Raw genomic sequence first — 21,976 nt, 5'->3', positions numbered from 1 at the left:
CACCTTTAATACTGAAATGTTGTAGCAGACATGTATGTGCATGCTCAGCATGAAATGTTAGTCCAGATGTCACAGTCTACTCTGTTTATCATTTAAGACCTGGGAATCCGTAGTTTTAAACATTTTAATAATGCTTTTAATGATTCATAACTGTTGTCTGTAAAAATGTAACACTTTTTTTAAAAATAATTATTGTGCAATGTGTGAAGTCAGCACTACTGTTTTTGACTTTTGTGCTGTTTTATTGATTCACAAACATTGTGGCCTCTTTCCATCTGTGTTTTTTTTTATTTTATATTTTGTGAATGTGCAGTGAGCACTTGTTTTAAACACTTGTACACACAAAGAAATTGTTATTGAACATGCACTACATTTGCTGAATAACATTAAACTTACCACTTGGTGTATTTGCAAAGCCATTTAAGGGTCATTTTTATATATTGTTTTTAAGGTTAGTGATTGCAAACAATTTCCTTAGAAATGTTGAAAGTTAGTCAATGAAATGTGTTTATTTAAATGTAGCTAAAATAAATTGATTGCAACCACTTACCTTAAAAAAAATTATTAAATTCAATTAATAATTTTTCATCAGTCATAAATAAATAATATACGAGAATGTAGCACAATTAAATATGGCAGAAATTACTAAGCTTTTTTATACTAGGGTTACTAAATAAAATTGATTAAGTTCAACACATTTTTTTTGTTTAAATGTAGCTTAAATAAATTGATTGCAACCGCTTACCTTAAAAAAATTGATTAAATTGAATGAATCATTTTTTTCAGTGTACAGAATCCAATATAAGTTGACCTCTTCCACAAACTGTGAATCTGATCTGGGTGTGTCATGCTGACCAAGCAGGATCCACCCTGGGTAGGCTGTTGAATCCATTATGGCCAGGGGGCAAAAAACCTAAAAAAAAAATAAAGAAACAAAAACAAAACTTAACTTGAGTAAGAAAGGCATATACTGTAGCGGCTAGATGTGGTTTGGGAACCTAACACAACAATTTAACACGAAAAAGGCGATCCAATGGATAAGATGATGAGCAGGGCAGGTGAGACAAATGAAACAAACAAGGACAATGGAGGGAGGTGAGGCCGAACTGTTTGGTTATACAGCGAGGCTACACAAAGTGCCCTTTAAATTATACAAACAAGGCAATACATCTGATAAGCCCGGAGCCATGACAACACACTTAAAATATTGTAATCCACTCACAAATGCAAAACAGTATTCACAAAATGCAGTTTGTAATTCGAGTGTGTGAGGATTGCTTTGGCAATGGGTGTGTGCATTTTAAGACCTTACAAACAGGTTTTAATTTACATGTGGCATCTTTAGCCATAGGTAGACTAACTTTTTATCTAAACTGATAACCAACATCATTTTTAAATGTGTTTGAAATAGATATGTTTGTTTGGATTTAAAAAAACATGTAATGATGTATAGGGTTTCGGCCTAAATAGTTTTAAGGCAAAACAATGCCGCTGTCTCTGTTTATTAAACATATGAATTTGTGAAACTGTAATTTTTTAAACTACAATGAGTTTCATCTGCTAATACATGTCTTTCTCAACATTTATGTGAAATTGTGTTATATTTGATTGTAATGAAATTTCTATTTTTTTGTAAATTGGACACTCTCTAAAAATACTGGGTTGTTTTAAATCTATGTTTGGGTCAAACCCAAATGTTGGGTTGTAAGTTAACCCATGCTGTGTTAAAGTATAAATCCACATGTTGGGTTTAAGTTAACCCATGCAGGACAAATTATTTTAATCTGAAAAAAATGTTCAAGCACATTTTTGGAAGTGCAAAAGCCATTTTGCTGCTTGACCAGTTTCTGCATGTTTTTCTGGACGTGTTGCTGTTTTAGGTTTCTACAGAAATATGATATCACTCTAATAAAGGATGGCCTCTTAATCCATCTTTAGTATTTTAGTTAAGTATCTTCATTGAAATGAATTCCTCACATAAAAAATGAAAATGATGTACTCCTCCATATGCCCATAGGCGTATTGCGACTTCATTTTGTCCCTGTGTAACAGCTGTGCAAGTGCACCCAACCCCTCCCAAAAATCAGCAAAATACTTTGTCTTTGTAGAATAGAACACCAAAATATTAAATATCCCTCTGAGATATTTTTAAACAAAGACTGCTATGTTGACTGCCACCTGCCATCTGTGGTGTGTTATACATTGCTTGTTTTTATGTAGTGAACAAAGACTTTACATCACATACTGTGGTGGCCAAAAGTGATGTCAGGAAGCAGGGGCGGACTGGGACAATAATTCAGGCTGGGAATTTGACTCCATCCCAGGCCACCTTGGCTGCTGCCGTCACCATGTTCCACCGGACTTATAAGTTAATATTATTAGCTGATATAACAGGTAGACTACCAGACGAATTATAAACTGTTCATCTGACTGGGAACAAATTTAAGGCCGTTTCACACGGTACGCGGCAACCGTGAGTGTTTAGTTCTTTTTCAACAGGAGACGTGCGGAAAGCGGCAAAACGGGGGCGGTTACAGAGGTGAAGTGGAGTTGGGCCACACGCCTTGCTCGTGCACCCAAAATTCTGTTTCTTCTCAGGACATGGTACTTCATGACAGGCGCCGTTGAAGATAAACATATTTGCACTAAATGCAGCACAAAAGGCTTCCAATACAAGAGAAAAGATTTAAAATATAAAAAATAAAATGGGACTGACCAACAAGTGATTTATCTTAATAATGAGTTGTCAAGATGCAGTCAATGTCTATACTGTAGGTGAACCCTCAAAAACTTACTAGGAATACACAGTGTACCACAGACAAATAAACAGTTGGCTTACACTTTTTAAAAGTGATGAGACACAGTTCAAATGTTGAAATATGTATATTTTAAATGAAATTAAATAAAAAGATTTAATAATCTAAATTTTACTTGTATTAATAGATTTATTTTTTAATACCTTTTTAAGAGATGCAAATTAAAAGGTGAAATGACCATAAACAAAAACAGGATTTGCACTTTTGATAGCTACCATTTTTCACAAAAAAAAAATAGTTTTATAAAATTATAAACTTCACATATCATCACCCATGGTGTTTCGCTGTGGTTGCATTAAAAGCAAGACTTATTGAAAATGCAAACTAAGGATTTGCAGATTTAAAACATGCAATCAGCAATAATATTATAAATCAGCAAATATAATAGTCAACAAGTTAGCAGTAAAAGCATCTAACTTATATATTGCTGCAATATAAGTTAGATGCTTTTACTAGTAACATGTTGACTGACCTGCTCCCTTTTTGGCAAAGATTTTGCAGCATCTTGCTGCGTCTGTGACCAGAGCTTTTCTTTATGTTCATTCGCTTTCTCTCTCTTCTCCTTGTCGTTTGCTCTGCATATTTGTCAGATATAGCCAAAAAGGCAGTGCGCTGCCGGTGTAAAGTCATGTGGTGGCATTTTCGCACAGCAATTGCCTGATTCGTAGATTTTTAGAGGTCCATCATTTATGGCCGTTTCTCAATCCGAAGGCAGCAGCCTCCGGAGGTCGCATTTGTATGCTGTATACATAATTAAGACTGTCTTATTTTAGAATATTAACAACAAGTTGACCATTATTCTCAATTAATTGTAAATTATTTTAATATGTGTATGACTTAAGTTAACTTAAATGAACCAGGCTTGATGATGTGTGCAGCCTGCTTTAGGATTGCGAAACGGCCCATAGCACATCAACTTGAGCTGACTGCACGGCAGGCCAGAACGACCACCAGGCGTCCGAAATTGTAGTGGACATTTTAGTGTCAGGTCGCCAATTATTCAATCCCATAATGCACCAAGCCGCTACCCCTTCACTGCTAGACGTGTGCCAAATGAACAGGATGGCACACGCAGCGCTTCTGATGTTTAGTGTACAAGTAAGTTTCCCAGTAGTTTCAAAAATTGCAGAAAATGGATTTCTGAGCAGATATCACATTTGAATAATATTCCATTCTCATTGCATCCGATGCAGTTTGGTTTTCGAAATGTCTTCTTTTAGAAAATATAAAATCAAAATTGGATAAAGGTGGTGTGGTTGGAGCTGTTTTCTGGATTTGAGTAAAGCATTTGATACAGTAAATTATGAGGTTTTTAAATCATGAAGTTATTAAAATATAATTTTTCAATAAATGTTATTGAATGGATGAGATCGTATTTAACTCATAGACATCAGTGTGTTAGAGTAGGAAATAACATTTCACAATTGCTTACAAATTCAGTAGGTGTACCTCAAGGTTCCATATTAGGTCCCTTGTTATTCAGTTTGTATATTAATGATTTGCCTGATGTTTGTGTACCTACTGTAAACTGCCAGATGTATGCTGATGATACAATCATATACTTGCATGCTAAAAATAAGAAGCAAGCTGCAGAAGACTTATCAGCAGAAATGGATAAATCACCATTTTAACCACCAATGCTTCAAATTATATGTTACTGCTATGATTTTTTCACACATGAATTACTGTTTAACCAATTGGACACAGACAAGTGGGACTACTCTACAATCATTAGAAAGACTCTACAAGTAGGATTTGAAAATATTCCATAAAAGGTCTAATTCACATCACCATTGTAAAATTTGAACTAAATATGGGGTTTTAAGTTGGGAAAATATTATTAAATTTGCAGATATCCTACTTGTATATAAAATATTGCATGGTATGGCCCCAACTCCACCATGAATTTATTAAACAAACAATGTATCTACCAGAGCCAATGCGAGAGGGGACTGTATAATACTACATAGGAAAAATGCTTTTGGGCAGTCAGTATTTTATTATAGAGAAGTAGCCTACATTACTGGAATACTAACTAAGAAATATTACATCTCTTGCTTATTTCTCTAAAAGGATAAAAGGGTGGTTATTGGATAATTAAATATGTGTTCATAATTTTAATAGTGGCTTCTTGTTTGCTTTTAGTTTCGTATTTACATTTATTTGTGTGTGTTTACCATTAACCTGCCAGGGACTACAGATGAAAATTAGCCAGACTCGCTAAATCTGGCACATTTACATAGGAGACTTGTTTCTTGTGTTGATTAATGTGCATTGTCCTCCTTTAAAAAAGCTAAATAAAAATAAATAAACAACAGCTAGAGCAATGTGTCACAGTGCTATTCTAGTGTAAAGAGCCACGGTTGGCTTCAGAGCTCAGGTAAAGAAGAAAACCATTGAGGAATAAGCCGAAGGATGAGCACAAGAAGAAGAGAAAGACGACCCCCAAACATAGGGCCAATCTCATTTCTCTGTCTTACCCCTTCCCCTTTTTCTTCGTCGTCCCCTTGCCCCTCGAAACCGAGTAAAGGGGAAAGGTGTAAGACAGATCGTTCATCTAAAAATTACGACTCGATTATCGTTTGTGTCACTTTCCCTTGCCGCTAATCGGCTACTACGTAAACAGACAAGCGTTGACAGACAAAGAAGATGCCGTTGTCTCAGGTTGTGGTATCGATTGCATGAGCGGAGCTCAACAAATATCGCATAACTTAGCTGCTAGCTAGCGCCTTAACTAGCGATTCAAAACAAAAACATTACAATTAAAACCGCTTGAACATTTTATTAAAAGTATCATAAAACATGTGTGTCATAATAAAATCTCAATTAAACTGCAGAAAATAACGTTACTTTCTTTTTTGCGACTCCTTGACAGTTTGACGTTCATCAAAAAAACGTCTTGATGCTGGCTCTCCTGAGAAATTCTTACGTTAACGTTTACCCTTCTCTTTCAAGTGTGGTCATTATCACACTTCGTTTCAAGGGCTATGTATCCCTACGCCTTGGCCCTAGCCCTTGATCAAACTGAGAATTGAGACACCACTTCGCCTCACATGAACGCGCAAAACCGAGGTGAAGGGGTAAGGGGAAGGGGTAAGACAGAGAAATGAGACGCACCCATAGTCTTTTTCCCCTTTCCTTGACCATGTGATTAAACCCATCATGATACATTCAAACTGACCAATCAGCAGACAACCTTTAACTACCACTGTACTGGATAAACAGCTCTGCCAATAGTCTTTGATCACTATCAGTAACAGGAATGCAGATGGTACAGGATGGAAATGAGGGTTGTGACAGAGTAATAAAATCCTACATTTTTAATCCTACACTAGCTTAGATCTCCAATTTGGTTCTTGAATAACGAGTCAACGCCTTACACTCTTTGAAAAAAGGTACAAGAAGGTACACAGTTGTCACTGGGGCATTCCCTTTTCAAAAAACAGGTAAAAAAATGATACATATTTTTTCCCAGTGTACCTTTGTACCTTTATTTCTCAGAGTGTACCAGTTCAGCTATTAGGCTGTAGGGATAGTTCACCTAAAAATGAAATTTCTGTCATCGTTTACTCACCCTTGTACTGTACTGTATGTACCCACACTGTATGTTGTTTGTAACCTTTATGAGTTTTTTTATCTGTTGAACATACACAAGAAGATAATTGGATAAATGATGGTAACCAAACAGTTGACAGTATACCCATTGACTTCCATAATAGGAAAAACAAATACTATTGAAGTTAATGGGTACCGTCTGTGTGCTTAGCATCATTTATCAAAATATCTTTATTTCATCAGAAGAAAGAATCTCAGGTTTAGAATAACATGAGTGTTAGTAAAGATGAAAGCATTTTCATTTTTGAGGTTAACTATTCCTTTAACCCTTTGATGCACAACATGGGTCAAAAGTGACCCAACAGAGTTTTAATTCTCTATATCTTTGCAAGAAATTAATGTTATCACGTATTCCTCAATGAACTTGTTTTTGATCATCACAAATAATTTTAAAATTAATATTAAAACATTTAATAAATTTAACCAGAGATAGTTCACCCAAAAATGAGAATTCGGTCATCATTTATTCACCCTCATGTTGTTTCAAACCTGTATAAATTTCTTTGTTCTGATAAACACAAAGAAAGATATTTTGAGAAATGTTTGTAATCAAACAGTTTGTGAGCCCCATTCACTTCCATAGCATTCTTTTTCCTACTATGGAAGTGAACGAGGTAAACATCAGAATACTTTAGAAAGATAGGGAACTTATATACACCAATAGTCATATTATCATTTGGCTATATCTATACAGTATGCTATAAATGATAGCATTAAAGGTCCAGTTCTTCCTGATCCCATTTTTCAAACTTTAGTTAATGTGTAATGTTGCTGTTAGAGCATAAATAAAGGGCGATTTATAGTCGTGCGTAGGTCCTACGGCGTAGCAGCGACGGCGTAGGTTCCGCGTCGGTTTTCATTTATACTTGTGCGTCGCTGTCCGCGTCGACGTGCAAACACACGCGAAACCGCTGGTTGGCAGTAATCACGCGTGTAACCACAGTAGCAGCAGAAGTCGTCACAGAAGAAGAAGCTTAGCAAGTTAACCCACAAACGAAGAAGAAATAGCAACTTGTTGTGTATAATTCGAGAAGACCAGCAATGATGGAAGTAAATAAACAGCGACTTATGTTGCAGTTTGAGTAAAATCACTCCTCAACTTGGCTCATCTTTGTTTTCACCGTCTCAAACGGAAATACCTATGACGCAGTTTTTTTACCTGACGGGAGGGGTTCTGGTGGACCAATCACATCGCTTACGGTCCGCGTAGAGCCGACGCGCTGTTAGAAATTTTGTGAGGTGCGCGTCAGGCTACGCAGAGCTACGCACAGGCTACGGATAGCCTACGCCATAGGACCTACGCACGACTATAAATCGCCCTTAATACCTGCAAAATAATAAATATAATATATTCTCTTTAACTCTTTCACCGCCAGCATTTTTAAAAAAAGTTTCCAGCCAGCGCCAGCGTTTTTCATGATTTTCACCAAAGTTTAATGCCTTCCAGAAAATGTTCTTCTTTAAATATATAAACATACAATATACCAAATGAAAGAACAGACCCTCTGCTTTCAAACAAAAAAAACCGTTTCATCCTACCTTTAGTGGTTCTTTTGCAATCAGCTTTTGAATATGGGTAGGTTTTTGCAAAAACACCATATTTTGAGCAAAAAGCAGAGATAATTCCATTTTTATGACGGATTTTTCATAGAGATCATATTCAGAGCGATCTTTAAAACAGACACGGACATGCAGCAGCTTGCCATAGGGCAATACTTCCGGTTTTAAAAAGTTGCGGAAGGGCGCCACCTGGTGGATAATAGCGGTATTGCGGAAAGACGGAAAATCTCGTCATTGGCGGGGAAGCGTTTTCTCTTAATTGACGAGATATCTCGTCAATGGCGGGGAAAGAGTTAATAGAATTCTCCTTTCAAAGCAGTGGATACGTCTCTGCATGATTGTGTCTGAAGCGCTGTGAAACTCCGCCCAGTAGGGAGAGAGTATGTTACTGGCGGGATGATAGGAATCATGAAGTATAAAAGGGCACCTGAAAAGCGTAGTATTAGCTTCGAATAGGCTGAAGCAAGTGCTGGAGGGATGCAAGTAGTATGGCCTGGAGAAGCAGCATCTTGCTTCCTTCCCTTTCTAGGGAACTCAGAGCTGCATCGCAGTATTGATGATATGGGACAAAATACCCACTACATCATAATTCCAAATTCCTGTCTGTGTGTGTCAATTGAGAAACACTAACAAGTGAGAACTCTTGAACTTGGAGAAGATGCCAGATCTAATTCATAAAATCTTACGAATATGAGCGAAGAGGACCAGCCCGCCGCATTTCACACATTCTTTACTGAGACCCCAGACATTAAAGTGGGTAGCACTGTTGCTTCACAGCAAGAAGGTCCCTGGTTCGAGCCCCGGCTGGGTCAGGTGGTCTTTCTATGTGGAGTTTGCATGTTCACCCTGTGTCAGTGTGGGTTTACTCCAGGTACTCCGGTTTCCTCCCACAGGCCAAAAACATGCAAATTGGAAATGCCAAATTGTCCCTCCCCCAACCTGTGTATGGATCAACTTGTCTGAATAAAATTCGTGTATGGATTAACAGTTTTCGCCATAAATATAGGCGTAGATGCTGGAATGGCATCAAGAAGGAGGATCTGCAAGGTTGGAATATTAACTGGTACTTTAGGAACATAACCCGGGGGTACAGAAAAGCCTTATCCATCCCTGATGCAAACTTTAGGCACGTGGGAGAAATGGAAAGTGCCTCAGATCTCCACCTCTCCTGAGAGAAGAGATAGCCAGAAGGAACATACCTTTCAGAGTAAGAAAATCCTCTGAAACAGAAAAATGAGCTGCAGGCCTCCGCTTACGAGTGCCAAAAAGAAAGCAGGTAACCCCACAGAGCAACATTCCAAAGGGGTCTGGTAGGCCGAGATGGCTGTCACATTCAGTAAACCTATAAAGTGGAATTTGAAAGCCCAAAGATTTCCCCAGTGTTGCCCCTTCAGGGAATTATACCCAAAGTTTACATCGTTTTAGGAGGGGACACAGTAGTCACAGGAAACTGTTAAGGAAACATTTGGTTTGGAAACCAGATTCAGGCCCACCTACATGGTACTACCAGCAACAAACTTCGCTCAAAAATAAACCTCTGGATCTGCTGACATGAAAAGTTGACTGGTGACTTCAAATATATTATTAAGGCTAATGTACCTGCTTATGTAGCATACAGTTTTGAGCTATGAGGAAATAATTATAATGAGAACCAGTTGAAAGGACAGAATGAGGACAACATGTTGTGGTTGATGAGGAAGTCAGTGAAGCCACATAGTTTAAATGTTATTGTTAAGGCATTGACACTGCTTAGTAGTTTACAGTACATATGCACTGCTTAACACACAATATATGTTTTAGGTAAACAGTCAATTATACAGACTTCTGCTAAAGAAAACCCTATGGATGTGCCACGTGTCTTCTGTATTGTTTGTACAACAACCTTTATCTGAGACTGCTGTGTCATTATTTGAATAGGCTGCCATTTCATTGTATGTCACCATTGTGGCCAGTTGCTTTGCATGTCGGTGAAGCTTTGTTTTCGTTTTAAAATGTGTGTTTTCTATGTGCATAGAGTATGTAAACATGCAACCACATTATTTCAGTAAATTTTTAAAATTTTTAAGTGAAAAAAAAACTGCAGTGTGCATTTGTATTTAAATGTATTATTCAAGGTCACGTTCTTTCTGATCCCATTTTTTAAACCCTGGTTAGTGTGTAATGTTGCTATAATAGCATAAATAATACCTGTAAAATGATAAAGCTCGAAGTTCAAAGCCTACAGCAAACGGTCGGTTTGGACTACAGCCCTCTACTTCCTGCATTAATGACGTCACTAGAACATTTGTTGACTAAACTCCGCCCACAGGAATACGTCAGTCGCCAGCTAAGCTAACAGCAAGCTAAGCTGCTGTCGAATCACAACACACTAAACAAACTACACAATCAGAACTCAATACGTATTTCTGAAGGAGGGACTTCATAGTACAGGGGTCGGCAAGTAACTTTGGCCGCGGGCCAATATTTTTTTTAGCCAGTAGATGGCGGGCCAGCTGAATTTTGTATAAAAAATTTTTAATTTTGTTTTTATTTCCTATTTAAAAGACGAAAGACAGCATTTAAAATTGCTTAAAACATGGTTGTTCTGCTGTTTCTTTGTCTGTTTGCACCCGGAATAGGCCTATAATCATGGAATATGATGGGTCCGTGTATCATTCGTTTAATCGTTTTTTCAAATTAAAAACAAAAATAAAAAAATGAAAAAAACAACAACTTGTTTTTCCATTATTTATTCCTGAACTTAACACCTTTATAGGCATATATCAATGAAATCATTTTAAGCAGATCAAGTACTATAGTGGTAACATTTTACAGGCATTTATGCTCCCATAAAAGTCTCTTACAGTCCGGCTTTTGAACTTTATTCCATTTTTAATTATCATTTATTCGGGACACACACATACACACCTAAGGTTTAAGGAGATCTGCGCGGGACTGTTTTTTTTTTTTGTCCAGCTCCCACAAGTTTCTATTCAGCAACGCTTAAAATACACTCTGTGTTCACACGCTTTATTTCCCGACCTGACGGGTCCGCAAAACCTAAATCTCGTTTCCAGAATCTCAAATTCAAATGTCTCTAGCTGAAAGAGAGAGATTAAGTAGCCTATAACAATTATAAATGCTATACAAAAATTGTGTTCGTGTCAATATAAATATTATTTTAACATTGTACTGTCAGCAGAGAAAAAATGTCACAGAAAAAATAATGAAATATAAATAATATAAATTAAATAGGACAAAGCCTATCACTCAAATATCTAACCAACATAAACGGAAACCATATTGCCCTACTTACAAATGAAGTAAGCTATTTTCTGCCAAACTATTTCAAACATAATTGCACAAAAATAATGTTGTTGGCTGACAATGGTTTCAGTACCAAACAGCTCCTAAAGCTGTACAGGTGGTCAGAATGAAGTGTGGATACGCTGTCACAGGAGGGCTATTGTCAGTCAGACCACCCGCTCCGTCCAAAGTATAGGTACCCCAGAGTTCCGCTACCGTCTTTATACTTTAAAATTTCATCATGCGCCGCATGAATCATTTTGGGCGTTTCATACAGTATGCAGCGGGGAAATCGCCGCGCGGCTACGGCTTTTCTCAAGTAGGCTAGTGGAAGAGTTTTGTGCAGCAATTAGTGCAAATATGTTTCATCAGGTAATACATATTATTTATTACGAATAAATAATAATGAAAAAAGTTCAAAAGTCGGACTGTAATAGAATAAAACTGGCGCATGGTTGCTATTCAAACCATTATAAAAACGGCTGTAATCTGTTAACACAATAGTACCTGATCTGTTTAAAATTATTTAATTGGTATGTGTCTGCTAAGGTGTTAAATAAAAATTAGTCTTAACCCGTTTCATTAATTTTTCTATTTTTGATCTGAGCGCACAATCAGAAAATCGGAAAACGAGTCGTTAGGCCTATTTGTTTTTTTCATTTTAGTTCAGAAAATAAATAATAGAAAAACAAGTCATTTTTCTTTATTTTCTTTTTGGTTTAAATTTAAAAAAACGAATGAAGGAATTATAGGAGCCATATTTGTAAACTGTTATTGTAAAATAAAAATAGTCTGATAAAAAACGGACTTCCAAAATAATCCGGCGGGCCAGAAAATTTTGCTGGTGGGCCACTCTTGGCCCGCGGGCCGCCTGTTGCAGACCCCTGTCATAGTACAACGAAGACATCAGCCCGTTTTGAGGACAGTGAAAACAGTGCTATAGAGATAAGTAAATTGTTTGAAAAATCGTTTTTACACGTGAAACATGAACACATGTTATATTGCGCACTGTAAACACTATCAAAGCTTCAAAAAAAGACAGGACCTTTCAATGTATACCTTTTTTTTTTTGAGCTGTAGTGTGTTCCCCGGAAAATCAAACCCAGTTTTCTGGTGTATTTTAGCCAGCTGTTTTTACGATAGAAAAAATAAAGCCACAACCATTCTGGGCAAAATATTGAATTTGTTGAGCAGTTTTGTGTGCATATTTTAAATTCAATTAAGTTCAATTTCGTGCTTTTATTTTGTATACTATATTTCTATAGTGCAATTTGACATTTTACTAACCGTAAGTAACTTTGTAACATCTTGTCAACTATCAACACTTTATTTTGACAATCTGCCAACACACATTCAGATAAATAACTTTGCAACTACATGTCAACTTATTTAAACCCCTTCTCTACCCCTATCCCTAACAGTATACTAATACTCTAAGTAAGGGATCATGTAAAGGCAGCCTTTGGGTTTGGGTCGGGTCCTGATCACACTGTCTGGGTTTATTTCTGCAATAACATCATGGTAACGAAAAATAAATATTAAATGCCGACCTTCCACATGGAAAACCCGTTTATTTTCCTTTTATTAAACATTTGTAAATATAATCTCATATTTATAATAAAAGATCTATATATTTCATTTTTGTGTATTAATAAACCATATCTGTCAAAATGATTTGCAACATCCAGCATTACTGTGTGTTATTAGTTTTAAGCGGTTGTTATCTGGGAATACCAAACTTGCAAATGTCGCGTCTGGCCAATCAGAACCAGAATCCCAAAGAGATGTGTAATAATGAGAGTTAGTTGACATATAGTTGCAAAGTTACTAGGTCTAAAGAGTAATGAAATAAAATGTGACCCACACTTGAATTTTCTTATTTTTATTTTAGTAAACCAAAATCTACTAAGACGTATTACACATTCAGATGTAAGAATATATGCATCTCCATTGTTGCCGACTGTTTTAAAACTAGCTAAGTCTGTTTTGTTGCCATCACCCACAGTAGGCGGAGGCCTAGTTCTTTGTTGACTATTTGAATGAGATGACTATGGGCGTGTCGCTGAGAATACAGTCATTAAACTGAAACTTGTGCCAAACTGTCTCTTTCTCTGTTATTTAGGATTTACAGTGTCCCCCTACTACTACTACCTCACTTATTATCAATTGCACACAATTCATAATTCTAAAAAACAGCATTTCATACTAATAAAAGTCCTCAGGCATTTGAGATGAGCAATCCTGTGAAGATACTATTGCAGATCTCATTTCTGTTCCTCAATAACACACCTTTAAAGGTGGGACCAAATGTAAATTTTCGCAACACAAGGGATCAACATATCATAGGAGCGGCACTGCGTTCATTTCATAATCAGTCATGTCAAATGTCTTTTCTAATTGTCTTTGTAACAGATTATTAGGTTGATCAAGTAAACTCAGGAAGGAATTCTGCTATATAGCCAGCAGCACATTTGACTAGGACTGAATACTCAAATGATATCTTGTCTAGCAGGTTTTGCGTGTGTGACAACGTCGTCTGAGAAAGAAATAACCCAATAGAGTATCATTCTTGGTGCTCAGTGTGTAGCAAAATGTTGCCTGTGAGAGCTTTCAACCAGCGTAAAGTTATCAAATATTCGTTTTATGTACTGACTGTATGTGTTTTTTTTTATTTTGTCATATGTTTGGGAACTTATTACGTGGACTCTGATAAGTTATTACCTGCAGGTGAGTACTTATTTTTACCTTATTTTTTTAATAAGTCACTAGATCTGTTTAGTTTTAGGTCCAAGGGTTTTATTTTAGACAGCAATAAGCAAGACAGATGAGTTAAAAAAAAATTATAAAACAAGACCACTGTAACAGAAGTCAAACATTGGCGTAAAGTAATATTACTTTGAAGTTCACAGGTGTCAAATGCAAAATTATTTAAATGACATTTGTGAATCGTATGAGTTCAAGTTATACCTGATGTGAATGACCGATTGTAAAAAGTGTAAAAACTAACACCCCTATCATCTAACCATATGGCCTATTTTAACTATTTTTGGCACCGGAGGTATCAAGAGTTATTGTATTAGTGGTCTTTCATGTGTAGGGGTGGGGTGGGAGATACAATTAAAACAAAACATTTTAAGCATTCAGATGACAAAAGGTTACTTAATTGTCATTTTATTATAATTTTTTCTGCCTTGTTTGGGTGATTTGCGTCAGTAGTGCCATTGGTGGTCATGAAATTTTTATTTTGCCATACTCATCTCATTTTACAGCGTAAGATGAATAATTTAAGTTCTAAGAAAATAGGACTATACACTGTTTCTGCGTAAACCACATTTAATTGACACTCAAAACTTGCCATACAGGTATGTGTGTGTGTATATATGTATCTTAACCTTGTCAATGACACGTACACTGAGCCTCTATAATCATTTTAATTTTAAATATAAATCTATTTCTCAGAAAGTGGAAACTTTGTTTTATTTATTATACTGTTCTACATCTGAGTTTTCCCTCTTCACAATGCACTTAATGAGTGTACACAAGTTTCTATTGTTTTCATCATTAGGTTTTATCATAATTGTTGTTAAAGTACCGCCTAAACTGCCATTTTCGCAAGAGATACATTAGATCATCGCATTAGCAACACAAAAGGTCATGGCTTGATTCGATGCCAGGGAACACACATCCTGATCAAATGTATAGCTTGGAATGCACTGTAAACTGAAAAAAAAAAAAATCCAGCATGATGTTAAAGGAAAATACCACCGTTTTTCAAAATTTTACTATGTTCTAACAGTACCTCAATCTTTTTTCAATGCGTGCACTTTTCATCTTTTTTAGCCTAGCCCCATTCATTCCTATGGCTCCAAACAAAAGTTTTATTTTGTGCCACCATACTTATCGTGTAACTACTCATGTAACAGTTTTTAAATAGGGAAAACATGAAAGTGTTTGGTGGCTTCTAAATGCATCCCTGTTTGGAGCCATAGAAATTAATGGGGCTAGGCTAAATGCTAACACATTCACGAGGCGATGTACAAAGATTAAAAGTGCACGCATTGAAAAAAATAGGTATGTATTAATTTGTCTAAATTAAGGTAAGAACAAAGTAAAATATTGAAAAACGATGGTGTTTTCCTTTAAAACAACTTTGTTTTGTAAATTAGTTTAACATACTACTTTAAGTTTTGACTTTAAAAAGTTGACATAACTTAAAGTTTAAATTGTTTACCTTATTTGTAAAGTAAAAGTAACATCAAATATATAATGATTGACAAAATGCTGTATTTTTTACAGTGTAGTATTATTTAATTGTTTAAAGGAACAGTATGTAAGAAATGTATATCAATGAATCATAAAATGGCCCTGATATATCACTAGACATTAAGAAATCATTTTCATTTCAAATACTTATATCACTGACAACAGATGTCTGGCCAGGATATTGTCATTTAAAAAGTGGAGTTGCAGCCCTCAACTGATGTTTATGTTGTCATTTTGTGTATTGGCCACCAGTTGTGTGATTGCAGTACCAGTTTTAGCCACAAGTTTTGTGATTGCAATACCAGTTTTGGCCACAATCCTACATACTGTTCCTTTAACCATCTATCAGTATGGTTGCTAAATCAATCAGAATAAGCTGCACACATAATGACTTTTTGTTTCGCTATTTGGGACTTCCAGTGTAGACATCTGAAAACAAGAGCATGACACATGATAAACTTAAATTAAGAAATATAAGCCACAACTGTACAGAGGAAATATATTCTATGGGTATACATAGGTACACATGTGCAGAGGATAATGAAGTAGGAATTAATTTACATAGGATATGATGCTATCATATTCACCATTTTAAACAGAAGTATTGTGTTAAGAGAGGCCTCATGGGGCAGTTACATTCGTTAGCATTTTTCAGATACTTATCCAAAGTGAAAAGTTGGATTAACTTAAAAATTATTTCAATTGGTAACACCAGAAAAATAAAGTGAAATTTTAAGTTGAATAAACTTACATTTTTGGGTCTTATCAATTGAAGTAATTTTTATCCAACCTTTCACTTTTTACAGTGAATGAGCAATTTATCATTTTCAGTTTCACTTGATCTGTACATAGCACATTTACAGAAAACTCACTGCAGCAAAGGACAACATGCAAACTTTTGCACACCCAGGTTGCTCAACATGGGTGCCTTTTTGATATGTGCTTCCCACTGATCTATATAAATGACTGGATTGCGCATGACGTCACACTTGTGAAGCCACCGCGCCGCCATGTTGGTATACCCAAACGTTCTATTAAATCAATGGACGTTATCAGATTTTAATGATAAAACATCACTTTACTCGTCTTCGTTTTTATATGTGAAGTTACCCTGTACATAATTACAAACAAAACGTCCAAAGCATGTAAATAGTTATTTACTGAAAGTTGTACATTTTGCGTTTTAATCAGTTATTTCTTTATTACAGTATCAGATCAGCAGACAGACCGCAGCATATTTAGTATTAATGACAATAAACGTGCTCATTCTGAAATCTAAATACATAATCATGCTTTGTACCGTATGTGCATGCAATAATTTGCTAGTTTTGTAATTATGTTATCTAAACTTACAAGTTACCAGAACTTATTTAGAGAAATAACGCTGACCGTCACAGAATGTCAAACAAAACTTTATTTATACCCGTACCATTAACAAATGCAACAGACACACTCACCTTAACGGTTTTTTATAAATCCATTATCCTGCCCGATTAGAAAAAATAACCATTGCAAATAACACCAGAATTAACAAATAATTAACGTACACATATCCTAAAAATTTACCTTGTGTAACCAATACGCTGTAAAAGGGGTAAATTTTGATCATGATTTTGAATGGAAGTCAATGACGCTCTCTGCCGGTTGGGTATACCAAGATGGCGGCTCGAACTCTGCGCTGGCTTCAACTCACGCAATTACGTCAAGCGTTCTATGCGCAATCCAGTCATTTATATAGATCAGTGGTGCTTCCACTGAAAACACTAGTTTTATCCCAATTTTGAACCATTGCCCCACCAACAAGGTTTATAAATAATAACAATAAAGGGAAATATAGTAAGATAATTGACAAAACAAAAACGTCACAAAAATTAATTAACATAACGTGTGCATTTTGTGGCAAAACAAAGGGCACTGATGTATTTAAGATATGCCAGTGCAAATTGTTTTGCCAGAAAATTTCATGACATACAACAACTCAAAAATCAAAAACTAAATATGTCACATTATCTTTGGAGAGCTTAGATTCTTGTGATTCCAATGATGTAAACCCTTTTAAGATAGTAGAATTAGTGTCCTTTTTAGGCGTTAATTTTTTTTTTGCCTTTCTCTGGAATGCTAAGAGGCACTTTATATGGCAGTATGCAATTTGCACTTGTATGGCAGTATGCAAGTGTGTGGCAAGAATTTTACAAATGAAATTATGCCAAACACAGTATTTGTTTCGTAGTCCACCTATAGGGCATGGCAAAAACAAATTTAGGTCACACTAAACCACTTAACCCTATACCTAAAATCCAAAATATAGATTGTTTTTTATCATATTGGCATGGTCGACTGCACAGCCTTACAAAGTATAGTTTTTTTCCTACATACATTTTGCTGTAGGCGCATTTGTATTATGTGAGCACACAGTAAAAAAAATGCAGCATTAAGTTAAAACAACTTGGTTGAAATTACTATTTTTCTACTTGAGTCAATTCAGCCTACTATTTTAAGTTTTAAAAATACGATGTTAAAATTGTTTAACTTAATTTGTTAAGTTAAAATAACATAAAATATACATGTAAATGTTATGAATAAATCCAACATGTGAACCAACCATTTACATAAAATTTGTGTTTGACCATTTGCAAACTTTTGTGTTTTTTCAACTTTTGTCTTTCAAGGGCCTCCAAAACCAGACCCAAGCAATGATATAATCAAGAGAGATTTACCCCCAGATATTGAACTTCCCCAGGTGAGATAGTTGACTAACAGGTTTTCCCTTTTCACTTATTACTGTGCTGTATGTTAAGCATGTTGAGATAGAAACAAGAGATAAGAGCATTTTTAAATGAACTCTTCTCCTTCCTGTTACTGTCAACAAGGTCATTGACCAAGAGCCGCGTCAGAAAGAGGAGGTGGAGGTGAGTACACAGGTAAAAAAAATGTGAATAATTTTGAAGAAAGAATTATCATTTGTTTTTATTTTAAATTTTATCTCATATCCCATCAAGGTAAATGACCAAATGTTCCCACAATTATTTGACTCCAAATTTGTGTTTGTATTAAACCCCAATGCCATTTTGGAAAAAAACAACACTCCTTAGATCCAACATGTGTTGTTTGAACATGCAACACCTGAGTAATAGTTTGAGGAGGACACTTATTTCACTGTTACTCAGCAGGTTATGGTATATTATATTTGGAGAGTGTCAAAGGTTCTTTTTGGGTTCTGTAGAAGTTAACAAAAACAATAGACTTTTTTCCATGGATATAAGGTAATAAAACACAAAAAGTTACTGTAAATAAATGCATCATTAAAACTACTTAATTATGCAAGTACAAGACATAACTTGTACTTGCATAATTAGTTGAAATTGTTTAACCTGATTTGTTAAGTTAATGTAACATAAAATATACTGTAGGTTGATATGATATCATTTTACAGTGCAGACAGAGATTGTCTGATAATAGGTATAACCTTGACCTTTCCCAGTTGGACATTTGCCTTTCGAATACGAGATGTGTAGCAATGCCAGTTTACTTACATGTGTGCTCATCAAACTGTCTGATTACTTTATTATGGATATTGTTACTGTATCTTCTTCTTCTTAGGGTCGTGTGAACATGCATGTTTTTGAAGACTGTTGTGGTGCATCTCTGAATAATCTTAGAAGTAACCTACTATATCCATTATTTCCCAATGTAAGTTCTATACACATTTTATAACATCCTATTTGTTTAATTATTATGGCCCCTTTGAGTGATTTGGTGTCATCTTGCCTCCTTTCAGGTACGCACTACAGTAAGTAGACTGGCTATTTCACCACAATGGCAAAATTACGGACTGAGGTTATTTGGCTATATTCACCCCAAGGAAACCGGTAGGTCTGGCATTGGTATATTTTTGTGAATTTTTGTAATTTCTTTCCTTGTGAGGCAAATGCAGTGATATTGTGTTATTTATAGGTGAATATATTTTTGCTGTCGGCTCTGACGATAATTCTGAGTTCTGGCTCAGTTTAAACGAAAGTCCCCAAAACCTTCAACTTCTTGCCTATGTTGGTGAGGTAATGCAAGTTTTTTTCTCAGTGGTTTGTCCAGTGGGTGGGTTTTGCAAAAGCACTTACATTGAAGATCTATGAGGTAAATATTTTGCATAGACCTAATATATTTGCACAATGCACGAAAAGTGCAAAACAAATATCAACAAACCCTGAAGCCCTCAGACTTCCAATGCAAGTGCTTTACTGTAAACATGTTTCTTGTATGTTATTATAAACTGATGTTATGATATTCTTTTCTGTGGTAGATAATCTGTATATTTATTTCAACACAGAATAATGCTTTGATTTAAAGGTGACTGTATTTACAGAGGAATAGATTAATAATAAGTATTCTGTACATGGTAATGACATACCGTGAGCCTCAAACACTATTGTTTCCTCCTTCTTATGGAAACCTTGTGCATGCAAAAGATAGCAGGACAATTTCAAATTCGCCCACAACATTAAATTACTCATTAAATTAATTACAATGTTCCTATGATGCTAAAAACAAAGTTGTGACTGCTGACTTACTGTAGCGCTATATGCTAGTTAATGCTATATTCTAGCTTTTAGGCTGTTGACTTTACAGTAACGTTTTGCAGGTCCATACTGAAAAAAAAACACAAACTTACCATGCAGAAACCTTCATTTACAATCTCTGAATAATTGATTATTCCTCAAAATCTGTATTTTCGTCTGATACAGGCTCAAAATTCAGGTCTGTTTGCACAAACACACACACACACATACTGAAATGAGCCGCTCGAGAAACAGTGAATAAGAGCAAAGCTCAACATTATTATTCATGACCCTTTCGAGTAAGGTAATAATAGACCATTTTATTCTGGGGACAAATCCTAGGGTTGTAAATGGACATGTAAAACCATCTCTGAATCATTTTTGCACTTAATAAAGTCACATGCTTTCTATGTAGTATCAGAGAACAATGTAGCATATTGTATCAATGCATTCTTTTGCACCTTTAAAAAAGTGCTTAACAGAGGCATTTTTTTATTTTAATCCTAATAGCTTACTAATATTGAACATACAGCTTACTGTTTAACTGTGTATGGCAAAATAGCTTACAGTGGTTCCAGCACAAAAACACACACTGACCCACACACACACACGCGCGCGCACGCACGCACGCACACGCACACACACACACACACACACACACACATACAGGTAAAGTCAATGCATCATGTCAGATGACTCATTGCGGAAATCAAAGCAGCAGTACAACTTTATAGATTGGTATTGTGTTTTGCTTTAACTTGATCTAATAACCCAACACTCATATTGGGCGAAAATTTTACTTAAACAATCAAAAATGTAGTTTTATTAAAGAATAAACTACTGTAAGACTGAACATGAAGATTGTGATTGAACTTCTGAACTTTTTTGATTTAGAATGGAAATGAATGGACTGCTCCAGGCGAGTACTGGAAATTTGCATCACAGATATCCAAACCTGTCTTGTACGGATTTTTTTATATATATATATATATTTTATAAACATACTATATGCTTACAAAAGTGTAGCACTCAACTCAAGGTCTCTCTCTCTCTCTCTCTCTCTCTCTCTCTCTCTCTCTCTCTCTCTCTCTCTCTCTCTCTCTCTCTCTCTCTCTCTCTCTCTCTCTCTCAGGTTGGTAAAAGATATGAAGTATTTCTTTGAAGCCATTTTGAAACAAAGTGAAGGGATGGATCATCTTGAAATAGCGGTATTTCACTCGGTTACAAGGACAATGCAATATACTTAACATGTTTATTTGGATATCTTCTTTATATCATTTTACTTCTTGTTTCAGTGGCGGCTAAACCATGACAGCAGCATTTTTCAAGTGATAACATCTGAGTTTTTATCAGAATATGAAGGTATGTTGGTAAATACTGGAAGTTTATGTGTAGCTACAGTTTTGTGAAATGTGAATGTGTTGGCAAACATGGTTGTTATGGCATCGTTATTGCATTAGTAAGGTGTTTGAATGGATTTGTCAGTTTCTAGGGTATAGAGGGTGTGCAATGACGTCACTTTTCCACGTGACCACGCCGAAGCTCACCCTATTGAGTGGCAAAACATTCAACAAAATGGCTGGTTTCATAGTGGCTGCTGCGACAACGGCAGTAAAACTGACCATTATCAGCTTAAATTGAATTTAGTTGGCCTTGACAGTGACCCTAACAACTTGGCAAATAACTAGTAGTCTGTGGACATTGGCATATGGCCAGACATTTCTTTTCTTGACATATATGTTTGTCTTGCCTATTAAACCATCCCACCTTTGTAAAACACAAGGTTTATCATAAAGGATGTATTGTAATGAAGTTTCTTTCCAATTACAGAATAAGAGTATTAACTGGTGTATTTATTTTTTATCCCAAAATTTTACATACCTG

The 21,976-nt window shown here is 35.7% G+C and overlaps 1 protein-coding gene and 1 long non-coding RNA gene across 3 annotated transcripts in view; one reads left to right on the top strand and one right to left on the bottom strand.

The window, feature by feature from the left end:
- Positions 1-313: 313 nt before the first annotated feature.
- Positions 314-20,467, bottom strand: LOC135760609 (uncharacterized). The gene is made up of 2 exons (XR_010537447.2): positions 20,206-20,467; positions 314-913 (listed from the first exon to the last, which is right to left on the bottom strand). It is a non-coding gene; the product is annotated as an uncharacterized lncRNA (long non-coding RNA).
- Positions 13,611-21,976, top strand: part of b4galnt3a (beta-1,4-N-acetyl-galactosaminyl transferase 3a) — a 24,072-nt gene continuing 15,706 nt past the window's right edge. Inside the window, exons 1-9 of one of the 2 annotated variants that reach the window (XM_065274675.2) lie at positions 13,611-14,003; positions 18,209-18,279; positions 18,410-18,448; positions 19,140-19,229; positions 19,318-19,408; positions 19,494-19,594; positions 20,987-21,054; positions 21,225-21,300; positions 21,388-21,454. In XM_065274675.2, the coding sequence (XP_065130747.1) occupies positions 13,868-14,003; positions 18,209-18,279; positions 18,410-18,448; positions 19,140-19,229; positions 19,318-19,408; positions 19,494-19,594; positions 20,987-21,054; positions 21,225-21,300; positions 21,388-21,454 (739 nt within the window). In that variant the 5' untranslated portion in view covers positions 13,611-13,867. Of the gene's footprint in view, positions 14,004-18,208; positions 18,280-18,409; positions 18,461-19,139; positions 19,230-19,317; positions 19,409-19,493; positions 19,595-20,986; positions 21,055-21,224; positions 21,301-21,387; positions 21,455-21,976 lie in introns of both variants that reach the window. The other variant, XM_065274674.2, reaches the window with a different exon arrangement.

The sequence above is a fragment of the Paramisgurnus dabryanus genome, chromosome 1 (assembly GCF_030506205.2).
Source record: "Paramisgurnus dabryanus chromosome 1, PD_genome_1.1, whole genome shotgun sequence".
Lineage (NCBI taxonomy): Eukaryota > Metazoa > Chordata > Actinopteri > Cypriniformes > Cobitidae > Paramisgurnus > Paramisgurnus dabryanus.
This window is presented reverse-complemented; position numbering and strand designations above follow the sequence as displayed.